The sequence below is a fragment of the Nuphar pumila genome, chromosome 2, assembly GCF_984573655.1.
Source record: "Nuphar pumila chromosome 2, dmNupPumi1.hap1.1, whole genome shotgun sequence".
Lineage (NCBI taxonomy): Eukaryota > Viridiplantae > Streptophyta > Magnoliopsida > Nymphaeales > Nymphaeaceae > Nuphar > Nuphar pumila.
Window position 1 is genome coordinate 51,741,553 of NC_143250.1, and position 22,077 is coordinate 51,763,629.

The 22,077-nt window shown below is 37.4% G+C and overlaps 1 protein-coding gene across 1 annotated transcript in view; it reads left to right on the plus strand.

The window, feature by feature from the left end:
• Positions 1-638: 638 nt before the first annotated feature.
• The window catches only part of LOC149845455 (BRCA1-associated RING domain protein 1-like), a 45,711-nt gene continuing 24,272 nt past the window's right edge, over positions 639-22,077 (plus strand). Inside the window, exons 1-6 of the mRNA XM_089987996.1 lie at positions 639-744; positions 3,630-3,683; positions 3,765-3,829; positions 4,159-4,266; positions 4,767-5,263; positions 6,665-6,765. Coding sequence (XP_089844122.1) covers positions 656-744; positions 3,630-3,683; positions 3,765-3,829; positions 4,159-4,266; positions 4,767-5,263; positions 6,665-6,765 — 914 coding nt within the window. The 5' untranslated portion in view covers positions 639-655. The remainder of the gene's footprint in view (positions 745-3,629; positions 3,684-3,764; positions 3,830-4,158; positions 4,267-4,766; positions 5,264-6,664; positions 6,766-22,077) is intronic.

The following is a 22,077-nucleotide window of genomic DNA, read 5'->3' on the forward strand; positions in this document are numbered from 1 at the left end:
TAACAATATTAAAAAGACTAATAGGATGAGTCAGAAACCAATCCAATTATAAAGATATTTTTAACATGCTAAACATTAAAAATGAATAATATTGTAGTAATAAAAATATGATATCTTATATAGAGGTGTTCATTTCTATGACTCGTATAGTTTATTCTTGTAATAAATGATAGCACACGAACCTATATGAAAATTAAATTGAAATAACAAAGAACCTCAGTTATGTGAAGGAATCAACTATGTGAAGGGAGAGAATGTTGAATTTTAGATCGGATTAAATCTAACTTAAATGTTACCCATATTGACATGAGCACGTAAATGATTATATATGAGTGTGACTCTCAGGTTAGGTTATATGACAGTTACGAAGTCTCGTAACATATACGAGTGTGACGTCCATGGGTGCTTATTATGGGTTTTAGGCGGATGGCGCTCACGTAATTATCTCAAAAGGCCTACTTGAATAGAGCATTTTGAAGAAACTGGCGAAAAATGGCGGGATTCTCAAAACCGCGCCTTCGTCCCCATCTTTCGCACCGACTCACTGTATATAAACTAAAACCTTTCGTGTCATCCGTCTTCCTCGCTCTCCCCGTGCGAATCAAAACCCTAAACGCTATCTGCAGGAGATAGGAAGGGGCGATTTGCAACGGTGATGGCCGATCCGATGCTTTCCAGGGAGCTTCTGAACCCCTGCGTGTTGTATCTCCAGAAGTTGGCCATGGAGCTGAAATGCCCGATCTGGTGAGGGATTTCTTTCGGTTTTTTGGTTCTTTGATGGCGAAATCTTTCGCTTCTAATCGTTGTTTTAGGTCGGCGGGTTCGAACCCTAGGATGTTAGATTAATGTGACGTGGAATCGAAGGCGAAGGGAATTCGAATTCTAGTGTTTTTTATTTCTGTCACGTGGAATCCCATTGAATTGTTGTTTAATTACTCGGAATAGTGTGTGGTGAATCTAATTTTGTGATTGGGGCAAAGTTTGGGTCGTTTGGTTCAAGTAATGGAAAATCTGTGCAGTTTTTTCTGTAATTGTTATCGAAGCATCTGCTATTCGCTTGTCATTTCTTTGTTCTACAATTGTTTTCTCTTGGGGGTGAAATAATGCTTTCATGATCTCTCTTTCTCTCTCAAGAGAGGGGGCAAGTAAGATGAGAAACTGAAAGAAGCTCTTTCTCTTTTTTGTCCTTCTTTCTGAGAGTATATTAAATTCCTGGAGAAGTAGGAGCTGGGAGTAGGGATGGAAAACGAACCGAGCAGCTCGTGACTTGGCTAGGTTAGGCTCATAACGAACTTGTTCGTGATCGGTTTGTATAGCTGGTGAGCCACCCTATGAGCAGCTCGTTTAGCTTAAACGAGTCAAACCCGAACACGTGGTGTTCAGCTCGTCTCGGGAGAGCTCGTATAGATAATATATATTTTTATGTATAATATATTTTAAATACATAAAAAATATATACAAAGGGAAGGATGCATGTGATATCCATAATTAAAATAAGAACTATTAAGTGAATAATATAAAACATATATATATATATATATATATATATATATATATATATATATATATATATATATATATATATATATATATTACGTGTAATAGAAGGGCAGTTGGCCCAGATGGTATACCTATCGAGGCTTGGAAATGCTTGCGAGAGAAAGGTTTAGAATGGTTGACAAATCTTTTTAACAAGATTTGGCGGACAAATAAGATGCCTAATGAGTGGAGGAAGAGTACTTTGGTGCCTCTATATAAGAATAAGGGTGATATACAAGATTGCACAAACTATCGTGGTATAAAACTCATGAGTCATACTATGAAACTTTGGGAGAAGGTGATTGAGTCTAGGTTGAGGAAGTTTGGTTTTATACCTGGAAGATCTATTATGAAAGCTATACATCATCTTAGACAACTTATTGAGAGAAATAGAGAGAGGAACAAAGATTTGCATATGGTTTTTATTGATTTGGAGAAGGCTTACGATAGAGTACCTAGGGACGTTCTCTAGTGGACAACGATGAAGAAAAGTGTTTCTCTCAAGTACATTAGTATAATTAAAGATATGTATTAAGGAGTAGTAACCAATGTCCGCACTTGTGAAGGGGTGACAACCAATTTTCCTATAACGGTTGGGTTACATCAAGGATCTGCTTTAAGCCCTTTCCTATTTGCTATAGTGATGGATGAGCTTACGAGATCAATTCAAGAAAATGTGCCGTGCTGTATGTTGTTTGTTGATGATATTGTTTTGATTGATGAGTCTAGAGCTGGGGTTAATGCTAAGTTAGAATTATGGAGACAGACATTGGAAGCAAGAGGTTTTAAGTTGAGTAAGAGTAAGACAGAATACATGGAATGTCAATTTAGTAAGCAATGAAATAGAGATGGGAGTGTAGTGAAGCTTGGTGAGCAAGAAATACCGGTGGATGATTCTTTCAAATATTTGGGATCTATCATTCAAAAGTATGGAGAAATTGATGGAGATGTAAATCATAGGATAAAGGTTGGGTGGATGAAATGGAAGAGTGCAACTGGAGTGTTGTGCGATCGTAGAATGCCATTGCGGTTGAAGGGAAAGTTTTATAGGACGACTATTAGGCCCGCTTTACTATATGGTACGGAATGTTGGGCTGCCAAGAGACATCATATTCAAAAAATGAGTGTAGCTGAGATGCGTATGCTGAGATGGATGTGTGGAAATACAATAAAAGATAAGATTCGGAACAAGGAGATACGTAAGAAGGTAGGCGTTGCACCCATTGAAAATAAGATGAGAGAGAATCGTTTACGGTGGTTTGGACATATTCGACGAAGGCCTAATGATGCTCCAGTTAGAAGGATGGAGAAATGGGAAAATATATTAGTTAAAAGAGGTCGGGGTAGGCCTAGGAAGACATGGATGGAGGTGATAGGAAAGGATATGAATGCTTTGAACCTCTCCGAGGACATGGCATTGGATAGAAATGAATGGAGGAAAAGGATTCATGTGGAAGACCCAGAATGATTTTCTTTGTTGCTTCATATCGCCGACCCCAAATGTTTTGGGATGAAGGCGTAGTTGTTGTTGTTTGTGTAATTTATAACAAATAAATAAATAAATAAATAGATAAATATATAAAATATACAAATCTCTCTCTCTCTCTCTCTATATATATATATATTCCATGTATAGTAACATGGAATGTTTTTACACGAGCCAGCTTGTGTTTGGCTCGTCTCGTTCAGGGATGAGCCAGAGTTGGAGCTCGGCTTGGCTAAACATGAGCACAAGCCGAGTCACGAGCTCAATCTACTGGTAAACGAGCCTAGCCCAAACATGCCCTGATTGGTATGTTTGGCTTGTTTACCAGCCCTAGGTGGGTGTTGTTATTCACCCTACCACCAGTATTCACGCTCCCTTGCGAGCCGACAAATTTTTTTCTCATCATTGACCGCACATACATTCTGTTTGGCATTGTCGTGGATGTTAATATGGATTAATTGTGCATTTCTTTATTGGGAAATATCTTGTAACAGATAAGTTTTGAAATGCATGTGTTCTGGAAAGGGGTTACAAGTGTTTCCAATGTTGAGAATACTCTGGCATATTTGCTAAGTTTCATGTTCTTTTCTATTTCCTATTGCAGTTTAGAACTTCTGAATCAGCCTGTATCTCTTTCTTGCGACCACATATTCTGCCGGTAAAACATTTATCAAATTGTGTTCCTATACTCAAGTTTATTTGTTGATTTACTTATTGCTTGCTATCTATATGTATGCAGTTCTTGTTATCTGAAGACAGTGAAAGTTGATTGCCCTGTTTGTAAATCATCGTATTCTGGGCGAGGTAAATTGCCAAAATATTTACGTGCCTATAATTTTTATCAATTATAAATTGATCTAAATGATGAAATTATTGGATTACATTACATGTCCAGTTCTCTGTGCAATTCAACTTAATATTTTAACTGCCTTTCAGAAACTGAAAGAGAAATCACCCTTTATACATTTGTGTTTTGATTCTGGGTATTTTATATTTTGTTAATATTGTCAACTTTACTAAATGCATGCCCTATTGAGTTTGTAATTGGTTACTATCTTTTTGGGCTGATGCATTTACATGATTTTCCTTGTATTCTTTCTTTTAATTTTCTTTTTCTATTTATTTTTCTGTAGAGCTACGGCCTGTTCCACACATGGAACGCTTAATGTTTATATACAAAGGCATGGAAGCTGCTTTTGATGCTGCCCTTATGCGCACAGATTCACATATCCATTCTCCAGGCATGATTACTTTTAAACTTTTATATGTGGATGGCTTTGTTCACCATATAGGCTTGAAGACATGAATGCAATGCTTGTGCAGTTTCTTCTCATGACAGTTTATGAATAAAGAAAAAAGTTGATAAAAAAGCCAGAGACTAAATTTAGACAACATCAGCATGCTGAAAATATGTTTATGATAAATATGAAAGGCTCTTCATTCCCACCCAAGAGAAGAATGCAAGTTTCTCCATATGGCATTGAAAAATGATTTGGGTGCATGCCATGGGCCTGAGAATTTCCCTAGATCAAATTATAATGACAAGGATGAACTTGTAGGGCTGCATGGTAATCATCTTTCAAGAAGTAGTGATCTTGGGATGGCTAAGGACAAATTGCCCATTGATGAAGAAACCATTTTGGATTGAATTGTAAACATAGTTCTGAAGCAGGTGTTATGTCTTCTTCTTGGCATGTAAATTCTAATTGATAAATATATTGTTTTGCATATTTTGTGACAGAGAAGAATGGGAATCCCAATGAGAACCATAGTAGAGTACTGAAGAAGGAAAGAACTTCCAGTGAGAACCATAGTAGAGTACTGAAGAAGGAAAGAACTTCCAGTGCTGAGCTTGACCAGGAAATCATGAACCATAGTAGAGTACTGAAGAAGGAAAGAACTTCCAGTGAGAACCATAGTAGAGTACTGAAGAAGGAAAGAACTTCCAGTGCTGAGCTTGACCAGGAAATCATGAACAATGGGCTGCAAAATGGCTTTATTAAAGCAAACCATGGACTTACAGTTGATGACCTAGGAATTGATCATGGTAAAGTAAGAACTGAAATCACTGGTGGAGGTTTGACTGATACAAACATGGAGTGTAAACCCATCGCTGCTGATGTGCAAAAGGAATCACATAATTTTCTGGAGCAATTGTCTGTGAGCAGAAGTCCTATCGAGGTGTCAGTCCTTGACAATGTGAAATGTGCTTTTTGCCAAACTTCCAGGGAAACAGAGGTAATGTAACTCTCTGTATTTGCCGGTTATAATGTCTTAACAGTCTTTAAAATACTATGTTTGGCCTGTTTTGGGTGGTTAGACGGTTGAAAAAATGTTCACACTGTTATTTCTGAAACTGTGGTAGATGGGATTTCTGTTCCATTTTAATTTTGGAAAATAGTGGAATCCATTACTTGGCTTCTATCTTTTTGTGTTGCTATTACAGGTACTTCACTAGGTTTTATCTTTGACTGCAGTTGAAATATAATGAATTTGCCTATAATTGTTTTATATCAGTAGCATGTTCCTTTTCTTTTTTTTTTTGCATTTACTTCTTTAAGCTTCATGTATAATGGATAAACAGTTAAGAAAAGTGGAATTGTAAAACTTAATAACTTAATTGGTTCTCATTCAATTTGTGAATGTGATTTATTTTTGTGAATAACCTCGATAATTAGATGAAGAACATTTTAGAAGAAATAGCTAATAAATGCAAAATCACATCAGATCAAAGACACTAAAATTTTGACTCGGGAAAAAGTCCAAGAATTGTAGAATTATATAAATGCAAATAACATCAATTATGGAATTATATGAACGAAAAATATAATCTTAAAAAATATAGTTAAACTTATGAATGTAAAATAATGACCAGGAGCAGTTTTGTAATAAAATTATATGTATTTTTTTTTGGCAAAAAAACTGAAAAGTGCTGAAAGAGTATACTTAAATTAAATCTACAGTAAAGTAAAAACAAATTTTCTTCAAAAGTTTTTTGTCAATTCCTTTTAATGGCAAACAGATGGAGACTCAACATTCAATTGAAAAAAGAACAGAAAAAGAAAGTCATACAATAAAGAAAATCATACAATTTAAGATTGGAGCCCTTGGGAGAAAATCTTGAAGGCACTTGGCATGGCACATAAGAAGTAAAATATTAGTTTTACTTTATAACTGACTATTGCAATTCCAATTATGTGATGATTCTATATTCATTTCATACGAATGAAACTTTTGTAGCTTTCAATTTGAAGGCAGAGAAAATTTTGAGCATTTGAAATCAAATAGACATGCAAATAACCTGCCTTTATTTACTTCAAAGTAGAAAAATTGGAAGCAACTTAAACACCTTAAAACGAGAAATAAATATGATTGAGCAAGAAGTCATTCCTACAAGGATAAATATGCATTAAGAAGATAAATTGTATTTCGTGTGATTGAATATATTCATCTACTTTATCTCTAGCACTCCATTCCTTCAGTTACTCTTTGCAAATTTTTTCGTGAACTTTTATTATACAGGTTGAAGAAAAAAAATCTATTCTTTCTTAAATTACTTTGTTAGCATGTTGTAAAAGAAACATTGACTTCCTTCTCTCCTAGTTTCTTTTGAAATTTGCTAAAATGTAAAACTTTCAGGGTTCTGGCTCAATGATGCACTATGCTAATGGTAGAGCTATATCTGCATGGGAAGGGAGCAAATCTCATGTGGTGCATGTTCACAAGAAATGTTCTGAATGGTATTCTTCTCACCTAATTTATGTTTGTTCAAGAAGGATAAGTTCTAATTGATATTCAGATGATATGTATATCATAGGCTATGTCACATAGGTGCTGGTGCGGATGCGGCACTTTAAAAAAACTTGGATGCGGGGACGATATATATGTTAAATCATATGTATAAGACTATAATACCCGATAGGGGTATTATAGTCTTTTCACATTGTTTTAATAAACAATGTTTTCTTTTTCTTTTTTGATCCTTTTTATTTTTGGATTCACGCCAAAAGGGGGCTCCACAATAGAGTCGTTGGGGCCCTTAACGACTCTTTGGGAGCCCCCCTTTGGCTCCTTTTTCAGCCCTCTCTACAACAACAACAACAACAACTACGCCTTCATCCCAAAACAATTGGGGTCAGCGATATGAACCAAAAAAGAAATTCATTTTGGGTCTTCCACATGAATCCTTTTCCTCCAATCATTTCTATCCAACGCCATGTCCTCGGTGAGGTTCAAAGCATTCATATCCTTTCCTATCATCTCCATCCAAGTCTTCCTAGGCCTACCCCGACCTCTTTTAACTAATATATTTTCCCATTTCTCCAACCTTCTAACTGGAGCATCATTAGGCCTTCGCCGAATATGTCCAAACCACCGTAAACGATTCTCTCGCATCTTATTTTCAATGGGTGCAACACCTACCTTCTTACGTATCTCTTCGTTCCGAATCTTATCTTTTATTGTATTTCCACACATCCATCTAAGCATCCGCATCTCAGCTACACTCATTTTTTGAATATGATGTCTCTTGGCAGCCCAACATTCCGTACCATATAGTAAAGCGGGTCTAATAGTCGTCCTATAAAACTTTCCCTTCAACTGCAATGGCATTCTACGATCGCACAGCACTCCAGTAGCACTTTTCCATTTCATCCACCCAACCTTTATCCTATGATTTACATCTCCATCAATTTCTCCATACTTTTGAATGATGGATCCCAAATATTTGAAATAATCATTCACCGGTATATCTTGCTCACCAAGCTTCACTACACTCCCATCACTACTTCGTTGCTTACTAAACCGACATTCCATATATTCAGTCTTACTCTTACTCAACTTAAAACCTCTTGCTTCCAATGTCTGTCTCCATAATTCTAACTTAGCATTAACCCCAGCTCTAGACTCATCAATCAAAACAATATCATTAGCAAACAACATACACCACGGTACATTTTCTTGAATTGATCTCGTAAGCTCATCCATCACTATCGCAAATAGGAAAGGGCTTAAAGCAGATCCTTGATGTAACCCAACCGTTATAGGAAAATTGGTTGTCACCCCTCCACAAGTGCGGACATTGGTTACTACTCCTTAATACATATCTTTAATTATACTAATGTACTTGAGAGAAACACCTTTCTTCATCATTGTCCACCAGAGAACGTCCCTAGGTACTCTATCGTATGCCTTCTCTAAATCAATAAAAACCATATGCAAATCTTTGTTCCTCTCTCTATATCTTTCAATAAGTTGTCTAAGAAGATGTATAGCTTCCATAGTTGATCTTCCAGGCATAAAACCAAATTGATTCTCCGATATCATGACAACCTTCCTCAACCTAGACTCAATCACCCTCTCCCAAAGTTTCATAGTATGACTCATGAGTTTTATACCACGATAGTTTGTGCAATCTTGTATATCACCCTTATTCTTATATAAAGGCACCAAAGTACTCTTCCTCCACTCATTAGGCATCTTATTTGTTCGCCAAATCAAGTTAAAAAGATTTGTCAACCATTCTAAACCTTTCTCTCCCAAGCATTTCCAAGCCTCGATAGGTATACCATCTGGGCCAACTGCCCTTCTTGATTTCATTTTCTTCAAAGCCTCTGCAATTTCTTTCTTTTGAATCTTGCGCATGAAGTCACGATTTATCTCATGAAAAGGAATGGAGAAGTCTCCAAGATCTTGTGCATGACTATCATTAAATAGCTTATCAAAATAATTTTTCCATCTCTCCTTAATCTCCTCATCTTTGACTAAAACCCTTTGCGTTTCATCTTTGATACATCTAACCATACCCAAATCCTTCGATTTCCTATCTCTCATCTTTGCAAGCCTATAAATATCCTTCTCGCCTTCTTTGGTATCCAACTTGTCATAAACCTCCTTATATACCTTAGCCCTCGCGTTTCGAACAACTTTTTTAGCTTCCTTCTTTGCTATCATATACTTCTCCAAATTCTCATTATCACGACTCTTACTTAGATTTCTATAACACTCTCTTTTAACCTTAATAGCTAATTTGACATCCTCGTTCCACCATGATGTATCCTTACCTAGTGGTGCACCGCCTTTAGACTCACCCAATACCTCCTTAGCTACTTTTCTCATACCACCCGCTATCTTATTCCACATTGATTCTGAATCCTCCTCGAGACACCAATCAACTTCCTTAACTACCTGCTCTACAAACATTCCTTGTTTAGCTCTTTTCAGTGCCCACCACTTAATTCTAGGATCTATCCTATGTCTATCCCTTTTGCGGCATTGTCTAATTCTAAGATCTAAAATTAAGACTCTATGTTGTGTAGCTACACTTTCTCCTGGTATAACCTTACAATCGATGCAACAACCCCTATCTCTCTTTCTAAGTAGGAAAAAATCTATCTGACTCGTATTAACCCCACTTTTAAATGTTACTAGGTGAGACTCCCTCTTCCTAAACCAAGTGTTTGCTAAGATCATATCATAGGACAAACAAAAATCTAAAATCCTTTCTCCACTTTCATTTCTTTCTCCTATACCATAGCCTCCATGGATATTCTCAAATCCATCCCTACTAATGCCTACATGTCCATTAAGGTCACCGCCGATGAAAAGCTTTTCTCCATAAGATGTCTCTTGTACTACTCCATCTAAATCTTCCCAAAATTGATGCTTAATGGAATCATCTAAACCTACTTGAGGTGCATAAACACTAATAATATTAATAATATCCGTACCTAATACTAATTTAATAAGTAAAATTCTATCACCCTTCCTACGGACCTCAACTACATTATCTATAAACTGACGACTCATAACAATCCCTACTCCATTCCTATTCCTATTTATTCCTGTATACCAAATCTTATATCCCCAAGGTTCTATCACTTTAGCTTTCTCACCTACCCATTTGGTCTCTTGAAGACATAAAATATCAATCTTTCTCCTACACATAACATCTACTAACTCTACCAACTTACCAGTTAAAGACCCTATGTTCCAAGTGGCTAACCTAATTTTATGGTCTTGGACTAACTTCTTTACCCCCACCCGTCCAACAAAGTGAGGGAACCCTTGCCTATTTGACACCACACCCGGGCGCCGGTGTGACGCGTCGCTTCTGGGCGACGACCTAGCAACCCTTGCACATTTATCACTGCCTCCGGGCCTAGAGAGTACAGCGCGTCGCTCAGTAGGGAACGCCCCAACGAAATTCTCATATTGGTTCATTTTCATAGGATATGACAGTTTTTATGCTGGCTGTCACAGGCCTACCGCAACCCTCCTCCTTCATAGGATATGACAGTTTTCAGCCCTCTCTCATTTGTATAAATAGGGTTGAGGCCCCTTGTATTTCTTAAGCATTTTTCATGCTCACTCTTTCAATAAAAGAGTCTTTTTATTTTAGTTGTGCCTTTTATAAAGCTTGTGTATATATTGTCCCATAGTGGACTTGTATATTGCTCTCTTGTGATTTCTCTCCGTTGTAGGAGATTGTGAATGCATTTTTGCATTCTTTATATTTTCACATACTTCATTACATGGTATCAGAGCCACTTGAATCTTGTAAGGTGAAGTTGTGACTCTCTCTCTTCTTTATTCTCACACTACCTTATTGGAGCAATGGATGCCAAGATCGACCTATCATTCAAGCTAAACGACAAAAATTACATGATGTGGGCTTCCGCAATGAAGAATAATCTCAAAGGAAAAAAACTTTGGGGTTATTCAATGGGGTCCGTTCCGGAACCTCAACTTGAGCTCACCAAGATTGAAGGAGGTCAAGAAAAAGCTTTTGAGCGAGATGCTCGACTCAAAGCTATTGAAGATCATCAAAGAAAAGTAGAAGATTGAGAGAGCAACCATGCAAAAATCTTAGAATGGTTTATGAACAATGTGGAACTCAAGGTATGTGCAAATATTACCAAATTTTGCCGAGCCAATGAGACTTGTTTTTTTATGAAGGGTATGTATACCAAAAAAGATCTTGCAAGAGCCTATTTCTTGCAAGAAAAGGTTAGAACTACTAAGCAAGGGGATATGAGCATTCAAGATTACTATAGTGCTCTAAACCCTTTGTGGAATGAGTTGAGTCTTTTAGAGCAAAAATGAGTTTCTATGGAGGATGTTGAACTAAGGCAAAAACAAATTGAACAAGGTCGATTGTTCCAATTTTTGTTTGGTCTATGCCCCAAATTTGAGCAAGTTAGGTCTTCACTCCTCCATAGATCTATTTTTCCTTTTATTGAAGATGCCATAGCCGAAATTACTCAAGAAGAAACTAGGCTTGGCATGAGTAAAAACATTGATGAAGTGCTTGCCGTAGCCGTATCCAAACCTGACAACAATGTCAAAACCTACAAACCACCTTACTTTGGAAAGCAAGGCAACTATGGTGGAGGAAGAAAAATGATTGTATGTCATCATTGTCATGAGCTGGGTCACATTGAACCCGTTTGCCCGAAACTAAATGGGACATTCAAGCCTAAGGTAGCTTCTCTTGAAGAATCCACTACCAAAGAAGATGAAGGCAAGAGCGGAGACCTCAAAGAAACGCTTGGTCGAATTTCTATGGCTCTTCAACAAATTATCAATGCTACTTCCTCCACATCGGGTGCGGCCATTGCATCTACTTCACCTCCCGGTAAGTATTTTTGGATCTTAGACTCTAGAACCTCATTTTATATGACCCCACATGAGAATGCATTAACCGTTGTATGTAATAGAATACCTGCAGAAATCAAAGACGAGAGAGAGAGAGAGAGAGAGAGAGAGAGAGAGAGAGAGAGAGAGAGAGAGAGAGAGAGCTCTGATGTTGTTGAGAATCGGCAGCCACTTTCCTTCACGGGTCTGCGCTAATACATCATTAGTTTAATAGGGTTACAATAGTTCACACGTGGACAAAAATGCCCTTGTATAAGTAACTCATTATATTAAAATACAAAGCCTGGGAATGGATATGGATCCAATATTAAATGGATCCATATCCAACCCATATTCTAATACCCTCCCTCAAGTTGTGCATGGGAGTGAACCATGTGCAACTTGTTCTTCAGATACCAGAAACGTTGACTTGTAAGACCTTTGGTAAACATATCAGCAATTTGATCTTCTGAAGGCACATAAACTGGTTCAATCTCTTTGTCTGCTATCTTTTGTCTGATGAAATGTTGATCAATCTCAATATGCTTAGTTCGACTGTGATGAATGGGATTGAATGCAATTTGTATAGCACTTTTGTTATCACACATAAGTGTCGAATTTGAAATATCCTCCCCCATTTCTGTAAGTAGATGCCTAATCCAGGTCACTTCTGCAGTGGTGGCTGCCATAGATCTATACTCTGCCTCTGTGCTAGACCTTGCCACAGCTTTCTGTTTTCTGCTACTCCATGAGACAAGATTTCTTCCAATGAAAACACAGTATCCTGAAACAGACCTCCTCTCATCTGGATCCCCTGCCCAGTCTGCATCTGTATAGGACAGTATGTTATGTTTTGGGAACTTCCATGAAGATTGAATATACGTAAGTCCATCGCCTACTGTTCCTTTTAGATAGCGAAGGATGCGTTTGACAGCATCCATGTGACCAGTCTTTGGTTCATGCATGAACTGAGATACTTGATTAACAGAATATACAATGTCTGGTCTAGTAAAGGTAAGATATTGCAACATACCCACTAAACTGCGATACTTGACTGCATCAGGATATAACTCACCATCACAAATACTAAGCTTTTGGTTGACAACACTGGGTGTAGGTAGAAGTTTACAATCTGTCATTCCTGCTTTAGCCAGAAGATCAAGAGTGTATTTGTGTTGAGTTAATGACATTTTGTTATCTTGTCTGTCCACCTCTACACCAAGAAAATATCTCAGTTCCCCAAGGTCTTTCATTTTGAACTGCATACTCAATAAAACTTTAATTCGTTGAATGTGGTCTGGAGCATTACCTGTGATCACAATGTCATTAACATATATGAGTAAGAAAACCAGGGTGGTATCATTTCTGTATATAAACAGAGAATGATCTAGTTGGGAACGAAAGAAACCATGTTTCTGAATTTCTAAGGAGAAGCTTTCGAACCATGACCTGGAAGCTTGCTTCAAACCATACAAGGCTCTGGTTAACTTGCATACATACTCTTTTGGGTCTCCCTCTGTTTAACCTTGAGGCTGCTCCATGTAGACCTCTTCCTTTAAATTTCCATGAAGAAATGCATTTTTAACATCAAGTTGACTAAGGGTCCAGCCATGTTCAATTGCCAAGCCAAGTATGATGCGAATAGTTTCCATTTTCACCACTGGGCTGAATGTCTCATCGTAATCCTGACCATATTCTTGAGTGAAACCCTTGGCTACGAGACGTGCCTTGTACCGTTCAATGCTACCATCCGATTTATATTTAATTTTATATACCCATTTGGAACCAACAACATTCTTATCTGGAGGACGCCCAACTATCTCCCATGTTTGACACTCATGAAGTGCCTCGATCTCCTCATTCATCGCTTCAATCCATTTGTTGGATTGGACAGCTTGATGAAAACCAAGTGGTTCATCATGTTTCTCAATCTTGGATAGAAAAATTTGAAAGTCCATAGAAAAGTTGTCATAACTAACCCATTTTTCAATAGGATGTCTTATCCTACCTGATCTTCTTGGTGCTTCTTTGTTATCAGGCAATGCAACGTTTTCTTCAGCAGGTACATTTGTTTGCTCTTTGGGTCTCCTGGTATACACATTACCTTTGTATCTCAGACATGCTGTTTGTGATGCATCATCTGAAATTGTCTCACCATGTACGTCTTCAGGGATCAAAATAGTATCTTCGGCAATATGTGAAATAAGTTCAGCACTAAGCCATGGATCATACCAATTACCAGCTGCATCACCGTGTTCTCGATTGTGATTTGCTTTACTTTTCAGAAAACTATTTTCATCAAAAACAACATTTCTGGAAATCCTGACCTTCTTATTGGCAGTGTCATAACACCTGTAGCCCTTATGTTCATCTGCATAATCAACAAATTGACATATGGAGGCTTTGTTCTGAAATTTAGTTCTCATGGATTTATCAATGTGTACATAACATGTGCATCCAAAAACTCGTAACTCATCATAATCAGGATGTGCACCAAAGAGAACGTAATAGGGAGACTGATTTTCAAGGATAGACATAGGAAGACGATTTATCACATGAGTGGTAGTGTGAAAAGCTTCTGTCCAAAGACTAATGGGCAAGTTACAATCATGCATCATACTCATTGCACTTTCCACAATATGTCTATGTTTACGTTCAACAATTCCATTTTGTTGTGGAGTGTACGGGCAAGAAACTCTACGATGTATCCCATTATCTTGGAGAAAGTCTAAAAATTCTTTGGAGGAATACTCACCACCTCCATCACATTGGAGAATTTGAATGTTTTGGGAGAATTGAGTTTTAACATAGGCATGAAAATGACGAAAGATGGAAAAAACCTCTGATTTGTGTTTCATAAAGAATATCCAGGTAAAACGAGAGAAACTGTCAATAAAAGATATATAATATTTGCTTCCAGAAGAGGAAGGATTGGGGGCTGGGCCCCAAACATCAGAACATATTATTTCAAAGGGCATGGAGGCTCTTTTATTTATTTGATGGAAAGGAAGTACATGACTTTTGCAGACCTGACAACTGGGACACATTTTATCCTTCAATGAAGATGAAACATACTCTGAAAGAAAACCATTGGACACTAACTTTTCAATAAAGACTTGACTACAATGACCAAGACGAGAATGCCAGAGATCTGGCTTATTACATTTGGATATACTTAAGACGCTTTTGGAGATATGATCAGACTTGGGCTTCAGGACACTGGAGGTTGAATCTTCATTGAAGACATACATGTTTCCACGTCGCTCTCCTTTAGCGAACATCTCCTTCGTTTGAAGATCCTTGACAAAGACAGAAGTAAGAGTAAATTCCACAGATGAATTGGTAGAGTCAACAAGCTTAGAAACATAGATAATATTTTTCTTTATATTTGGCGCATGAACAACATCAGATAAAGAAATAGATGACTCAGACAAAGGAATGAGGACATTGCCAATGTTTGAAATAGGGTGGTGAGTCCCATCTCCAGTTACTATATTAGATTTACCAAGATAATGAGTCAACGCAGAGAACTTACCTGCATTGCCAGTGACATGTGCTGCTGCCCCAGAGTCAACATACCATATTCCATCATCACTCTGTTTTAGATTCAAGTTGGCCATCGCAGATAAGAGAAGATCCTTGGCATCATCACTGACTCGAAATGTACCTGCAGTTCCTGATGTAATAACATTTCTATTATTTTGTGTTCTATTCCGATTTTGTGGATTGAACCATCAATTGGCTTTGATGTGACCACGTTTGTTACACTGGTAGCATGTGGGAACATTCTTTGAAGTACTGACATTAGGATTTGGTGTAGGTAGTAACCCACGTCCACCCTGGATTGGAGTTCCCCTGCTTCTGCCACATCCTCCTCGTGAACGATCAGCTATTATTCCTGTGGCAAGAACTTCATGCGTAGATGATTGTCCTGCTGAAGCATCAGACATGCTTTTCAGAGTCATCTCGTACTGAAAGAGTTTAGCACATAATTCTTCAAAGCTGAGTAGCGTAGGTAGACACAATAAAGACGTTACAAGAACATGATATTCTGGTCCCAAAGCATTCAGTGTCTGCTGCACTTTTTCTTTATCTGACACTGGATATCCAACCATGGCTAACTGATCTGTGATGCTTTTGACTTGATTTAGGAATTCAATGATGCTCATTGCCCCCTTTTTTAGCATTTGAAATTCGCGTTTGAGAAACAACACTTTGGCCTCCGATATCTGAGAGTAGGTTTGAGCTAAAGCCTCCCACAAAACTTTGCATGTGCAATCATCAGGAATGGAAATCAGTACTTCTTGTGATAACGTGGAAGTGATGTATGCGACAAGTGCCTGATTGCGCTTCATCCAAGAAACAAAGGCAGGATTGCGAACAATATTCGACAATCCTCCATCCTCTTTGGCTTCGGTTATGATGGATTCTGGGGGCATAGGAATGGAGCCATCCAAGTGACCTGAAAGGTCTTGACTTCGAATAAAAGGAGCAATTTGCCTTTTCCAAGTCAGATAGTTGTTTGTAGTTAGCTTTTCCGAAACTAGCTGCCCCAAGAAATTGGAAGAAAGACCCGAATTGGTTGAAGTATCCATTTGTAGGCTTGTTGACAAACTTTTTTTTTAGAGAGAGAAATAATACTAGTGACTGAAACTGAGCTGTTTTATTACAGTTGGCAGAAATCGGCACAATGTCACGACAAGGGAAATAAGAGCTCTAGGGTATGGAAAGTTTGACAGAAAAGGAATGAGGATATCAAAACAGATTCCTGGTTGGAAAACCAGGGAACTCGATTTTACTGAAATCAGAATATAAGATGTTAAATATGATGAATCAACAGGAAACTAAAGAATAAATTTTCACAACTAAAGAATAGAAAGAAGAAATATTAGAGGAAAACTGAAAAACAAACTTCGACCAATAGATATTCACAGCAAAAGCTAGAAAGATAGGTAATCTTTTTCTGTCAAACTAGAAACTAGAAAGATAGGACTCGGCACAGGGAACTCGACCTGGAGAAGGTGATCTGCTGCAGAGGATGAAGGGGACTCGGCACAGGGAACTCGACCTGGAGAAGGTGATTTGCTGAAGTGGTGAAGGGGACTCGGCACAGGGGACTCGATCTGAAGAATCGTGCTTTTCACGTTACGCTGGATTAGATGAATGTCAGGACTCGGCTGAAGGATCGTGCTTTGCACGTTACGCTGGATAAGATGAGGGTCAACTGTTGGATGTGGCTGAAGAAGATGAAGAAGACTCGGCTGAATGATTTCAGCCCCTGAATGAGAAGAAAACTCGGCTAACTGGAAGAAGAGATGGAGCCGATGCTGAATGGGAAAGACTCGGCTGACTGAAGAAGCTGAAGGATCGTGCTTTATGCCCAGACCTGCCACCGCTCTGATACCATAATAGAATACCTGCATAAATCAAAGACGAGAGAGAGAGAGAGAGAGAGAGAGAGAGAGAGAGAGAGAGAGAGAGAGAGCTCTGATGTTGTTGAGAATCGGCACCCACTTTCCTTCACGGGTCTGCGCTAATACATCATTAGTTTAATAGGGTTACAATAGTTCACACGTGGACAAAAATGCCCTTGTATAAGTAACTCATTATATTAAAATACAAAGCCTGGGAATGGATATGGATCCAATATTAAATGGATCCATATCCAACCCATATTCTAATAGTATGCACCAATAGGTTTATGTGTTTCCACGACCGATGGAACCTTTTTAAAAATCACAAGTATTGGAACTCTTGATTGTAAAAATTCTCAAAATCTTTTTGTTGTAAAAGTTAGAGTTGTTCCAAAATTAAATCTAAATCTTTTTTTAGTTTCGCAAATTGCCGACTATGGATGTGAAATATCTTTCTCATCTAATGGATGCTATTTGCAGGATCTCCAGTCCGGGAAGCGGATTGGGCAAGGCCATAGGAAAGCCGACCTCTACTATTTGGATCATCTAAACCTTCCTACAAATTCTTTTTGTACTTATCTCCAAGATAAAAACATTGAAACTTGGCATAAAAGACTTGAACATCCAAGTTATTCGAAAATGTATCTTTTTTCATTTGGAAACAAATTTTGTAAGGAAAAAGACATCTATTGTAAAGATTGCATTTTTGGGAAAATGAAGTCTATTTCATTTCCAACTAAAACTTTTCTTTCTTCAAGACCTTTTGAATTGGTACACTCAGATGTTTAAGGTCCATTTCCGGTTATGTCTAAAGGCGGTTACTCTTATTATGTCACTTTCATCGATGACTTCACAAGATATGTTTGGATTTACTTCCTTAGTCATAAATCAAAAGTGTTTTCCTTCTTTAAAGAATTTCATATAAAAATACAAAATCAATTTCAAAGTAATATATCCATTCTCAGATCCGATTCTGGTGAAGAATACTTGTCTATTGAATTTCAAAATTATTTAAAACAAAATAAAATTTGTCATCAAAAGTTGTGTCCTAGGACTCCACAACAAAATGAACTAGCGGAAAGAAAATATAGGCATATTATCGAAACCGCTAGAACTTTACTTGTATCCAAAAATATTCCAAAGAACTTTTGGGTCGAAGCCGTCTTAACGTCAACATATTTGATCAATAGAATGCCTTCTTCTAAACTAAAGAATGTATCTCCATATGAAAAACTTTTTAAATTTCTTCCTAACTTCAATCGTTTTCGCATCTTTGGTTGTAAATGCTTTGTTCTCTTGCATAAGAGAGACAAATTATCTCCAAAAGCGATTGCATGTGTTTTTCTAGGTTATGGGGAAAATAAAAAAGGCTAGAGATGTTTTGATTTTAAAAATAACAAACTATATGTTTCAAAAGATGTAACCTTTTTGGAAGATGAGAATGGATTTGAAAAATTAGATAACCAAAATGAAGTTGATTATATGTTTCTACATGACCTTATTGATGATGTGTGTGATGATTCCATGAATCATCTTGAAGATATAGAGGATACATGTGATGTATCCAATGTTGGTATATCACCATCTAATGGTGATATTAGTAATGAAAACATTAATGTTTATACCAAAAGAAATCAAGAAAAGCCTATTAGTGCCTTGGAGAAATTTTCTCATCTCACCGAACTTTCAAAAGAAAATCCTATTAAAAGATCTTATAGAGAATCAATCCCACCTAATAGGTTTGTGTCATATGAGTCTCTTACTTCTAGCTACCGAGCATGTTTGTTAACACTACATTTATATTATGAACCGACGCATTATAATCAAGCCAAAACTATACCACATTGGGTTGAAGCCATGCAAATTGAGTTAGATGCTCTAAAAAAGGCCAATACTTGGAAAATTGTAACCCTTTCTCATAAAAAACTTATTGGATGTCGATGGATCTTTAAGGTTAAAACCAAAAGCGATGGATCTTTAGAAAGATATAAAGCTAGATTAGTGGCTAAAGGATATGCACAAAAATATGAAATCGACTACGAGGAAACATTTGCTCCTGTAGCCAGAATGACAAGTGATAGAACCTTAATAGCTGTCACGTCAACAAAGAAACGGCCTATATATCAACTTGATATGAAGAATGCCTTTTTAAATGAAAATCTAATTGCAGAAGTCTGTATGGATCCACCACCTGGAGTTAACATTGGACAAGGTCAAACTCTTAAACTTTTGAAAGCCTTATATGGTCAAGGCTTGGTATCATCGATTTAGTGATATCATGAACAAATTGGGTTTTCGTTCTTGTTATATTGACACTGTTCTCTTTGTGAAAAGTGTAGGTACGAATATTGTTATCTTGTTGCTTTATGTTGATGACATGATTATCACAGGAAATGATCAATATAATATTGTTAATGTTAAACATATGTTAAAAGATAGTTTTGACATGTCTGATTTAGGTTTTCTTCGATATTTTCTTGGCATTGTGGTTGCATATTCTCCCCGAGGATATATTGTCACAAATGAAACTTGCTGCAGATATATGTGCTAAGTCTGATATTTCAGATGATAAAAAGGTAATGACTCCCGAAGTAATCAACACAAAATTAAGGTTGGAGGATGGGGTTCTTCTAGAAGATCCCACACCGTACAGACAACTCATTGAATCTCTCACATATCTTACTATCACCAGACCTGACATCGTTCATGTTGTTCACTCTGCTAGCCAATTTCAACATGCCCCTACAACTGTGCATATGAGTGCTGTGTTCCGGATCATTTGATACATCAAAAATACTATAACTAAAGGGCTATTTCTATCTTCATTTTCTTCATTAAATTTACTTGCTTATACTGATGCAGATTGAGGAGGTAATCCTAATGATAGAATCTCAACTATTGGTTTTTGTGTCTTTTTAGGAGATTCTTTAATTGCTTGGAGATGTAAGAAGCAACAAAAAATCTCCTTATCCTCTACTGAAGTTGAGTACCGCGCTATGACAACTATTACAATGGAACTTGTATGGGTTCAAAGTTTTCTCAAAGACATGGGGATAGACATTACTGGCGCCTCAAAACTGTGCTGCGATAATAAAAGTGCCATTTATATTGTCAGCAATCAAACCTTGCATTAACGGACCAAACATATTGAAATGGACTGCCACTATGTTCGAGATGAGTATCTACGTGGAACAATTGCATTGCCATATGTTACATCAGAATATTAGCCAGCAGACTTTTTCATTAAAGCACTTCCTACACCTCGCTTCATGTTTCTCCTTGGCAAACTTTCCGTCATCACCCTGTAAAGTTTGAGGGGGGGGGTGTTAAATCATATGTATAAGACTATAATACTCGATAGGGGTATTATAGTCTTTTTACATTGTTTTAATAAACAATGTTTTTTTTTCTTTTTTGATCCTTTTTATTTTTGGATTCATGCCAAAAGGAGCCCCCCACAATAGAGTCGTTGGGGCCCTCAACGGTCACAAATGTGACCGTTGGGGGCTCCCAATGACTCTTTGGGAGCCCCCCTTTGGCTCCTTTTCAGCCCTCTCTCATTTGTATAAATAGGGGTGAGACCCCTTGTATTTCTTAAGCATTTTTCATGCTCACTCTTTCAATAAAAGAGTTTTTTTATTTTAGTTGTGCTTTTTATAAAGCTTGTGTATGTATTGTCCCATAGTGGACTTGTGTGTTGCTCTCGTGATTTCTCTCCGTTGTTGGAGATTGTGAATGCATTTTTGCATTCTTTATATTTCTGCACACTTCATTACAATATATATATATATATAACAGTTTTAAGTTACACTGTGTATTTGTGTGCATTTATGTATTTATATATATAATGTAGATAAAAATGGACTTGATTAGGGTTAACTGAATCTACTTTTGGACAGAAATGGACCTCAGTGTGGTTGACTTCACCTAACATAAAGGAAGTTGTGTCCAAGTGTCGCACCCGCCTGGGTGCGGGTGCGACGCCGGTGCGGTGCCCTGTTAGAAGAGTCTGTGTGACATAGTGTTAAGACATATGTAATAATACATCTCTATATATATATATAAATATAGATGTATTCACCATAATACCCGATAGGGGTATTATGGTCTTTTCACAAGTACCAAATAGGGGTACTTGTTTTATTTCTTTTATTTTCCTGTTTTTTAATTTTTGTTTTTTTATTTTTTAAAATGCATTTTGGGTTACCAAAAGGGGCCTCACAATGGAGTCGTTGGGGCCCTCAACGGTCACAATTGTGACCGTTGGGGGCTCCCAACGACTCTATTGGGAGCCCCCTTTGGTCTCCTTTTTCTTATAAATAGGGGGAACCCCCCTTGTATTTTGTATTGCTTTTGAGAGCGCCTCTTCAATAAAAGAGATATTATTCTTATGTGTGTAGCCTTTTTATAAGGCCCTTCGTATATCCCTTAGTGGATTTCCTCTCTTATGCTTGTTGCATTTGTCTATGTTGGACATAGTGAATGCTTTAGCATTCTTGGATTCTTCCGCATATTTCATTACATGGTATCAAAGCCATACGATCTTCTAAGGTAAAATCGTGTCTCTCTCTACCTCCTTTTTTTTCTTTCACATCTACATTATGTAGCAATGAAAGTTAAGATCGATCTATCATTCAAGCTCAATGGGAAAAATTACATGATGTGGGCATCCGCAATGGAGAATAATCTCAAAGGCAAGAAGCTTTGGGGTTATGTAATGGGAACCGTTCCGGAACCCCAACTTAAGCTCACAAAGATGAAAGAAGATCAAGAGAAAGCACTTGAAGGTGATGCTCGTCTCAAGGCCATAGAAGATTATCATCACCAAATGAAAGATTGGGAGAGCAACCATGCAAAAATCCTAGCATGGTTTATGAATAATGTCGAACTTAAGGTATGTGCAAATATTGCAAAATTCCGCCGGGCAAATGAAGCTTGGTTTTTTATGAAGGGTATGTTTACCCAAAAGGATCTTGCAAGAGCTTATTTTTTGCAAGAAAAAGT